This window comes from Euphorbia lathyris, chromosome 8 (assembly GCF_963576675.1).
Source record: "Euphorbia lathyris chromosome 8, ddEupLath1.1, whole genome shotgun sequence".
NCBI lineage: Eukaryota > Viridiplantae > Streptophyta > Magnoliopsida > Malpighiales > Euphorbiaceae > Euphorbia > Euphorbia lathyris.
The window spans coordinates 83,362,465-83,371,877 of NC_088917.1; the positions used below are offsets into that span (position 1 = coordinate 83,362,465).

Genomic DNA, 9,413 nt, shown 5'->3' on the forward strand with positions numbered 1-9,413 from the left:
TTTTTTAATTATTAAATATAATACTTTTAATTGTTTTTCATAGAAATTTCAGTGGTCAAGTTTGCTAAGAAGTGGGGTAAGGGAATAATAGACATTAAGGAGTTTTTATTTTATTTATTATTATTTTTTTTTTTTTTTTTTGTACTTACTGCTTCAAATTGGAACTATATATATATATATATGTAGTTTCAAATACTTTTATTTTATAACAACTCCTCAACACCTTTCTCAATATTGAGTGAGTCATGGAGAAAATAAATTCTTTTTCAGTCATAATTATTTTGTGTTTCATGTGTTTACTGAAATGCATAGATGAAAGCAAAGCCATAAGTAATATCAATGCTGATGAGGATGCGTTGCTTGCCTTGAAAGCTCGTATCACTAATGATCCTCAAAATCTATTAGCATCAAACTGGTCTAAAGATACATCAGTGTGCAATTGGATTGGTATTACTTGTGGAACTCGTCATCGCAGAGTTACGAAGATACTACTTGAAAACACCAGATTAACAGGAACCGTTCCTCCACAAATTGGGAACCTTTCATTCCTAGGCACATTCTCTTTATTCAATAACTCATTCCATGGCTCTTTGCCGGTTGAACTTTCCAATTTACGCCGATTGAAGTTTTTTCTCTTGGCATATAATCTTTTCACTGGGACTATCCCCTCTTGGATTGGATCTTTCTCCCAACTTCAGTTACTTGGTCTCGACACTAATCACTTTGGAGGTTAATTTCTTCTTTCCCTTATTTGTTACCTTTTTTCATGTTGTAAAAACATTTCAATCTTAAGCTTAATTTGGAGATTTAGTCTCAATGTACAACGGTGCAATCTTAAACCTAAGGTCTACTAGATTGTTCAATTTTAAACTTCATTAACAAAAGATGAATTTTTTTACCCAATAGGATGAAATGACCGTCTTTTTAATCTCCATTGACATAAATAATGTTTTAATGATGGGAATAATTTCATATATTAATTTTCATGTATCGTTACAGGTGGCATTCCCTTACAAATATGCAACTTATCAAAACTCCATCATCTTTATTTGGGAATCAATAATATTGAAGGTCAATATATCTACTATAAATAATTGTTTATATTACTCATAATTAGTGTCATCACTTCGATGGTTGGATTTTTCCATAGATCTAACAGCAATCTTTCATCAAATACATTTGCTCATATTCGTGCATTAACTTTTGTCTCTTACAATTTTCTATTTTAAATTCATGTGAACCTACTGAATTGCATGTGTAATTTAGTGAAACTTATATAAAATTTAATTAAAATTAAAAGTATAATTCGGTACAAAAAAACATAGTAAAATAAAACATAATGAAATTAACCTAAAACACTAACATATATATGAAATTGAAGTTTTTAATTACTTTTGGTATATATTATAGAAATAAAAGTTGAGTTTTATGATATTTAAAAATAATAATTCGTGTGTTTAATAAATATGAATAAGAGCCCATTTTATTGGGATTTAGAAGAAATTTACATTATATAAAATATATGACTAATTTGGTAAATTTTTGATATTTATATTAAATTAATTCAAATGACATGGATTAACATATTGAATTGACATGTAAAAAAATATTAATTATATGGTAACAAATGTATTTATTCTCAACCAAATTCATCTATCTTCAAGTTATGTTTAGACACTAAACATTTGCTTGATTAAATATTGTGCTTTCTATATAAAAAAATCATTTTTTATAAATCTTATTAGACACAGATAACATTTCTTGAGATTTCATTGGAGACTATTAATATGGAAAAAATCATCAGCCCCGTCCCTGAGCATGGACAGTAGGGGCGCCTGCCCAGGGCCCAAGGATGAGAAGGGCCCTAATTATAGTGATGCATTAGTACCTATTAAATTATACTTGATTAAATTAAAAAAAAATATAGTTGACGTTGACTTTAGATTCTTTCCAAATTAGTTTTTCCAAATAAAAAACGTTGGCATCAGTTATTAAATATTCTTTCTAAATTCCCTAATTTATCTCGGATTCTTTCCAAATTTCCTAATAAAAACTTTGGGCATCAATTCCTTAATTTATCTCAAAGTATTTCTATAATTATCTTTCCCACCTATCAATCCCAACAAAAATTTATAATTTATCTCTCCCTTTTTTAATCACACTCCAATCCCAAAGAATATTAAACAGTAATATTATCCTACATCCGCAGTTCATTTCAATTCATCAGCTATATAATCAATTTTGTTTTCTAATCACCTCACTGTGAAACTTCCAATTACTAATAATCTTTTTTGTTGTCTTTGAGAAATTCTATCAGATTCTGATTGACTCGGTCTTCAAAAGAAGTTTCGGAAAAATGTATCAAAATCTTCCAATTTCAAGAACTTAGGTGCTAAACCTCGTTAAATGATGTGATTTTCAAATTTGGTTTTTCACTTTTCCGTTATCATGCTTTGTATTGTAAAGAGCATAAAATCTATTAGAACTATTTCATAATTTATTAAATTTAAGAAATTTACTTCTAGAAATGTTCATAGACATCATTTTGTATAAGAAATTGGGTACTTAAAGCAATATAAAATGTTTTTATTAGATATTTTATTAAATGTAACAAGAAAAGTGTCATTTTTAAGTAATCTTCTTTTATATACTTTACTTTTCTACTTATTTTTTTTTAATTTCCGCTTATTTATTAGGGTCCCATTTGGTAATTCGCCCTCGGGCCTCTAAAATCTCAGGATCAGCCCTGAAAAGCATCATAAGATCTATAATCATTATGATTTTGATGTATTAAGTTCTTGAAATTTTTATTTTTGTTTTTGTTAAGTCCCTCATAATTCAAATGTATTTTGATTTTCATTTATAATAGTTTAAAAATAATTTTTTTTATACGTGTGATATGATATTATTGAGAAAAAATAAAATGAGTGAATCTTATTTTCAATTTGTAAAAAAAAAAATATAATTTTAAACACAAATAAAATAAGTGAATTTATATTAACTAATGTTTATAATTAGCTAATTTGACAACCAAGGGACTTAATGTGAATTTTTTTTTTATAAAAAAAAAGTGACATACAATATGAATCTCCTTCAAGGAAGGTTCTTTTATACATAAGTATATTAAAAATAGACTAATTGACCTAAACAGATTTTGAATTTTCATTCGGAATCTAGAAAAGAAAATATAGCACATTAATGGAAAATAGAAGCTAATCAAAGAAGCATATATCTGTTATATTTGGTTGCTACAATTTTTTTAGTTGTTGGCTAGGCAAAGTAAGTGGATAAGGATATTTTATCTTCACCAAAAGTTCCTAAAGCTATAAAATGTTTTTGTAGAAATCAATAAAATTAAATTTCTATAGTCTTAAGGATTAAGAATGAATAATTTTAAATTTAATGAAATTGCATACATTATTAGAGGAATCAGATTCTCCGACTCAAATGAAGGATTTTCTATAGAAAAATTTATACGTGTTGTATACACATTGACAAGTTAAAAAATCATTTTATTTATTTATATATCAATTTTTATATGGACAGTCCTCCATATATATTAGAAGATCCGATTGCTTTAATAATTTATCGTAGAACTGAGCCAAATTTGGTCGAACAGTTAATTCTCCTATGAAAGATTCAATTGGAATGTTGCAAATAGCATAGTTCTATGACTATGAACAGAAAAATTGAATAAATATTTTAAATTATACATAAAGTAACTCTATACATAAACTATAACTCCATATAGATAACATCTATTTACAGTTACATATTCTACTTATAATCTCATGTGTGTGTATATATATATAACTAACAAATGAATTAAATTAATCAGTTACAAATTTATCCTTTGATTTTTATAGGAGAAATTCCAAAGTGCATTGGTAATCTTATAAATTTGGAGACATTAGCCATGGTAAGAAATTCCATTGGTGGTCAAATTCCTTCATCTATTGGAAATCTTACCGCATTAAGGACTCTTGACTTCGGAGAAAACAAATTGACAGGTATTTATCCGTACTCGTAGATGTTTTAGAATTAATCTAAATTCAATCTTTACTATTTTATATGAAACTGTTAAATCTTTATACGTACTTGCATTTACATACTTAAAAGTTAATTACACCTTTTACTCCCTAGACCTGTCTAAAAAAGTTAACTATCCCACTGTACTTTGAAAAAGTTGAAATTCAGAAGTCTATTGTCAATTTACAAAAATTTGGAGATATTAACCATACGGAGTAAGGACTTCGTTTAATAATACTTTGTTATCAGGTTTTTTATTCTGATCTGGTTGAGGTGGTTTTCATTTACCAGCACAAAATTTCTATTAGTAATAAAATGTTTTAGAATCTAGTTTGATTCTTCATTATGATGAAATTATCGAGACAATTGAAAATATATTTTATATCAAAGTATTGAATCTTGATACCTACTTAGCAGTTACATATTATCAATGGAACTTAACTAACCAATTTGAACCAATTTGTTAATATGTACCGTAAGTGCAAAAGATCAAAATTTTGAAGACTAAATTTTACAAATATGGAGTAAGGACTAAGTCTAACAAATTGGACATCAAGTTGTCTTGAGTGCTAAGATTTAGTGACTATAAATGTGTTTTCTTATATGAGCATTAGGTAGAGAGTTGTAGTAATTTTTTATATATATTTTCTAGGAAAGTTCTTAGTTTAGTGTGATTTTCATAGGTTTAATGTCTATTTATACCCTTAAACTTGGCACATTTTGTCTATTGACACCCTGAACTTTTAAAATAACCTATCACACACTTATAGTTGGCTTTAAAAACCTATTACACACTTATAGTTAGTTCATTCGGACCTCCTACACACAAAATCATTGATCTTTTGTCTTTAACGAACAAGTTGGTATACGTGTTATAGAAAAAAAGAAAAGCGCGTGAATTCGTTCGGTATGCCACCTCATCTGTCAAAGACGAAAAATCAACGATTTTGTGTGCATGAGGTCCGAATGAGCCAACTATAAGTGTGTGATAGATTTTTAAAACTAACTATAAGTGTGTCATAGGTTTTTAAAGTCAACTATAAATGTGTGATATGTTATTTTAAAAGTTTAGGGTGCTATTAGATAAAACTTGCCAAATTTAGGTGTGTATATATGCATTGAGGTCCGAATGAGCCAACTATAGGTGTGTGATAGATTTTTAAAACTAACTATAAGTGTGTCATATGTTTTTAAAGTCAACTATAAATATGTGATATGTTATTTTAAAAGTTTAGGGTGCTATTAGATAAAACTTGCCAAATTTAGGTATGTATATATGCATTAAACCGATTTTCATAATTATATTGTAAATTGTTGGTTGTGGCTATGTCATGGATGTAGACACAAATTAACCATTACATAACATGTAAGCAATTATAAAATTATAAATTTGGAGGACACAAATTACTTTTTGACTCTTTCATATATTTAAGTTACAGAACACGAAAAGAAACAACTGAATAAACTTCAAAGAATTTCTATTGGCAAATTGCACTTTCTTCTTCTTAATTCATTTCTTATTAAATTTTTTTGGGTAATTAATTTATTAGTCCCTATATTTTGACAAAACACACGGTTTAGTCCTTGTATTTTCAAAAACACATGATAAAGTCCCTAACTTTTTTCTCAATGAACTGTTTAGTCCCTAACATTTTTCTCGGTGAACTGTTTAGTCCCTGCCGTTAGACTCTCATGAAGATTTTGTTAGTCAATTTGGATTTGCGATCTTCTTTTCATTTCCTTTAAACTCTAATGCATCTGAAATCAACTTTGAATGTTCTTCTTCTTGATTTTCTTCTTAATCGTTCAAATTCGTATGCATTGGGTCTTTTCTTTTTCTTGTTCTCCATACAAATAACTTCTTTTAAATTAGACTTTCTCTTCTAAAGTTTGAAGGTAAATAGTAAAGGGTAATTTAGTCATTTCTGAAGTCATAAACGGTAAAAAAAATATAACAAACAGACGGAAGGACTAAACAGTTCATTGATAAAAAGGTTAGGGACCTTACCATGTGTTTTTGAAAATACAGGGACTAAACAGTGTGTTTTGTCAAAATATAGGGACTAATAAATTAATTACCCATTTTTTTTTGTATAATTCTAGTTAATAGAAAATCCAATTTGCAGCCATTTTAAGTCTATGAGAGACCAAGTTTATCATATTTCCTTTTCATTTAAATTATATACTTTATATACAATTGAATTGCAAAATTTTACATTAGTAAAAATTGTTTTATTATTAAAAAGTTATTCAAGTAACCTTGTGTATTGTAAAGTTCATTCATCAATAAGAAATCTAGTTGGATAGAAAATTGAAGTTTGGAAGTAGGGAGGAAGATTTCAATTACTAGAAAAAACATGGGTCTTAATAAACAACACACCTCTTAGGCAGTATATATAACTCTTGGACAAAACAACATGACTCTTAAGAAACAACATAACTCTTAGGAAACATACATAACTCTTGGATAATACAATGAACCAAAATTCTTAACTTTGGAGAAACCATGTTGAAAAATGACAAATATATATTTGTACTTCTATGAGATGTTAAATTTGTTATTGGGTTTAAATATATATCTTCCTTCAAATTTTAGTTGAATTTTTTTATAAACACAATTTTAATTTAGAATTTTTCAAATGAATTGTGACGGCAGGCAGCATTCCCTTTGAAATGGGTAACATTGCTTACCTGGAGGAACTATATCTCGGAGTTAACAACCTTGATGGAATGCTTCCTTCCAACATTTTTAAAATTACAACATTAAAGAATTTAGTGTTAGATACTAATAATCTCTCAGGCAGTCTTCCTCCAAGTTTTGGTCTCTATCTTCCCAACCTTGAGGGAATTTATATTGGAGACAATAATTTCCATGGTCCTATTCCCATATCTCTCTCTAATGCCTCTAAACTCACTGAGATTGACTTGGATTTAAACATGTTCTCTGGCATTATTCCAGTTGCTCTTGGAAATTTAAGAAAGCTTCAATTTCTCAATTTATGGAACAATCAACTCAATAGTCAACCTTTACTGACTTTATTTTCCTCATTGACGAATTGCAAAAAGTTGACATTTTTAGACTTGGGTAACAATCCATTGAAGGCTACTCTACCAATTTTCATAGGAAACCTATCTTCTTCCCTCGAATATTTTAAAATGTATGGTTCTGGACTAATAGGAACCATTCCCAAGGAAATTGGAAACTTAACTAGCTTGATTTCATTGAATCTAGGAGATAACAATTTAAAAGGATTCATTCCTAGGACAATTAGAAAAATGAGGAAGCTTCAAATATTAGATATTGAGTTAAATAGAATCCAAGGGTCCATACCTACTGAATTATGTGGTTTACAGAGATTGAGTGACATATATTTTGGGGGTAATAAGCTCTCTAGAAATATCCCGTCTTGTTTGGGTAATCTCAGTTCTCTTAGAAAGCTCTATTTGGATTCTAACAAACTCAATTCTACTATTCCATCAACTTTTTGGAGGCTTAAAGATGTGCTTGAACTCAAGCTATCATCAAATTCCTTAAGCGGTGATCTTCCAATAGATATTGGCAGTTTGAGAGCTATTACATTACTTGATTTGTCTAGAAATCAATTATCAGGTAGTATACCACCCATCTTTGAATGCCTTCAAACTCTAAAGCGTCTCTCTTTATCTAATAATAGATTGGAGGGTTCCATTCCTGAATCATTTGGTGATGCTATAAGTTTGGAATTCATAGATTTGTCATTCAATAATCTCTCAGGAAAAATACCCAATTCCCTAGAGAAATTAAAATATATCAAGGATTTTAATGTGTCCTTCAATGAACTACAAGGAGAAATTCCTAATGGAGGGCCGTTTATGAACTTAACAACCCAATCATTTATAGGAAATAAAGGACTTTGTGGGGCACCTAAATTCCAAGTCAATCCATGCAGAACTAGCAATGAGAACCATTCAAAGAAAATCAAGATAACACTGGTTGCAATTGTATTAACAACTTTGGCACTTGGAATTGTTATTGTTGTCCTAATTTGGCATTGGAAAAGGAAAACAAGATTGTTGACTCACCAAGTGAATTTTCCACCTTTACCAATATGGCAAAGAATTTCTATTCATGAGCTTCAACGGGCAACAAATAAATTTGATGAGGTGAATTTGCTTGGCAAGGGGAGTTTTGGTTCGGTATATAGAGGGAATCTTTCAAATGGCTTGTCCGTTGCAGTTAAGGTTTTCAATTTGGAGTTAGAAGGAGCATTCCGGAGTTTTGATGTGGAGTGTGAAGTACTGCGTGAGATTCGACATAGAAACCTTGTGAAAATAATCACGAGTTGTTGTACCACTGAATTTAAGGCTTTAGTCATGGACTTCATGCCTAATTGGAGCCTGGAAAAGTGGTTGTATTCTCACAACTACTTTTTGGACATTTTTCAGAGATTGAACATAATGATTGATGTTGCATCAGCAGTTGAATATATTCATCATGGTTATATGACTCCTATTGTTCATTGTGATTTGAAGCCTAGTAATATCCTTCTAGATGACGATGTGGTTGCTCATGTAACTGATTTTGGCATAGCGAAGCTCGTCGGAGAAGATCAATCTTTCATACAAACTATAAATCTTGCAACTATTGGATACATGGCCCCAGGTGATGTTTGATTTTCTGTATATATATTATACTTGAAATAGTAATTTATTGTGCGACACTAATTAAAACAAATTTTGATGCAGAGTATGGATCAGAAGGACTTGTTTCTATAAAGGGTGATATATACAGTTTTGGTATTCTGTTGATCGAAACTTTCACAAGAAAAAGGCCTACGGATGAGATGTTTAACGAAGATATGAGTATGAAGAAATGGGTTAAAGATTCAGTACCTTCTGGAGTCACTCAACTTGTTGATCCCAATTTGCTTAGGGTCAACGAACGACATTATTTGGCTAAGATAGATTGCACATCTTCAATTATGAACTTAGCCTTAAAATGTTGTGTAGATGTACCTAAGGAGAGGATTGGTATCAAAGATGTTCTAATTACTCTCAACAAGATCAAAGTTAAGCTTCTCAATGATGTTCAATTAACTTAATAAGTATGTAATCATTCATATATTAAAATTAATTTATGGTGTTAATGCTTTACTTATTTTTTTTATTCTAGCAATTTGTCATAAATAAATATCAGCTTTATAGTATCAACAGAATTTTAAACACTCGGTATTTCTTGGTTTCAATATTTTTGTTCATAGTCTTGCAAAGTGTTTCCTTATTATTATTTGGAATAAAATGTAAAAATATCAATAACGTTTACAGTCAGAAACAATTTTATCCATAACGTTAGCAGGTAAGAGCAATTTCACCCCTAACGTTGACAAGTTGGGTCAATTTCATAT

The 9,413-nt window shown here is 29.4% G+C and overlaps 1 protein-coding gene across 2 annotated transcripts; it reads left to right on the top strand.

The window, feature by feature from the left end:
- The first annotated feature begins 204 nt into the window (after window positions 1–204).
- LOC136202371 (probable LRR receptor-like serine/threonine-protein kinase At3g47570) lies at window positions 205–9,162 on the top strand. Of its 2 annotated transcripts, XM_065992943.1 has the most exons (5): window positions 205–729; window positions 1,000–1,071; window positions 3,867–4,010; window positions 6,686–8,671; window positions 8,755–9,162. In XM_065992943.1, the coding sequence occupies exons 1-5, from the start codon at window positions 246–248 to the stop codon at window positions 9,108–9,110; spliced, it is 3,042 nt and encodes a 1,013-aa protein (XP_065849015.1). In that variant the 5' UTR covers window positions 205–245; the 3' UTR covers window positions 9,111–9,162. The 2 variants fall into 2 exon arrangements, with proteins under 2 accessions (XP_065849015.1, XP_065849016.1); XM_065992944.1 differs by lacking the exon at window positions 1,000–1,071.
- Window positions 9,163–9,413: the final 251 nt, after the last annotated feature.

Bases quoted from the DNA above. Each gene is read 5' to 3' on its own strand.
- LOC136202371 (XM_065992943.1), top strand. From the start codon at position 246: ATGGAGAAAATAAATTCTTTTTCAGTCATAATTATTTTGTGTTTCATG. The intron at 730-999 runs GTTAATTTCTTC...GTATCGTTACAG, and splicing joins CGACACTAATCACTTTGGAG to GTGGCATTCCCTTACAAATA. The intron at 4,011-6,685 runs GTATTTATCCGT...TTGTGACGGCAG, and splicing joins CGGAGAAAACAAATTGACAG to GCAGCATTCCCTTTGAAATG.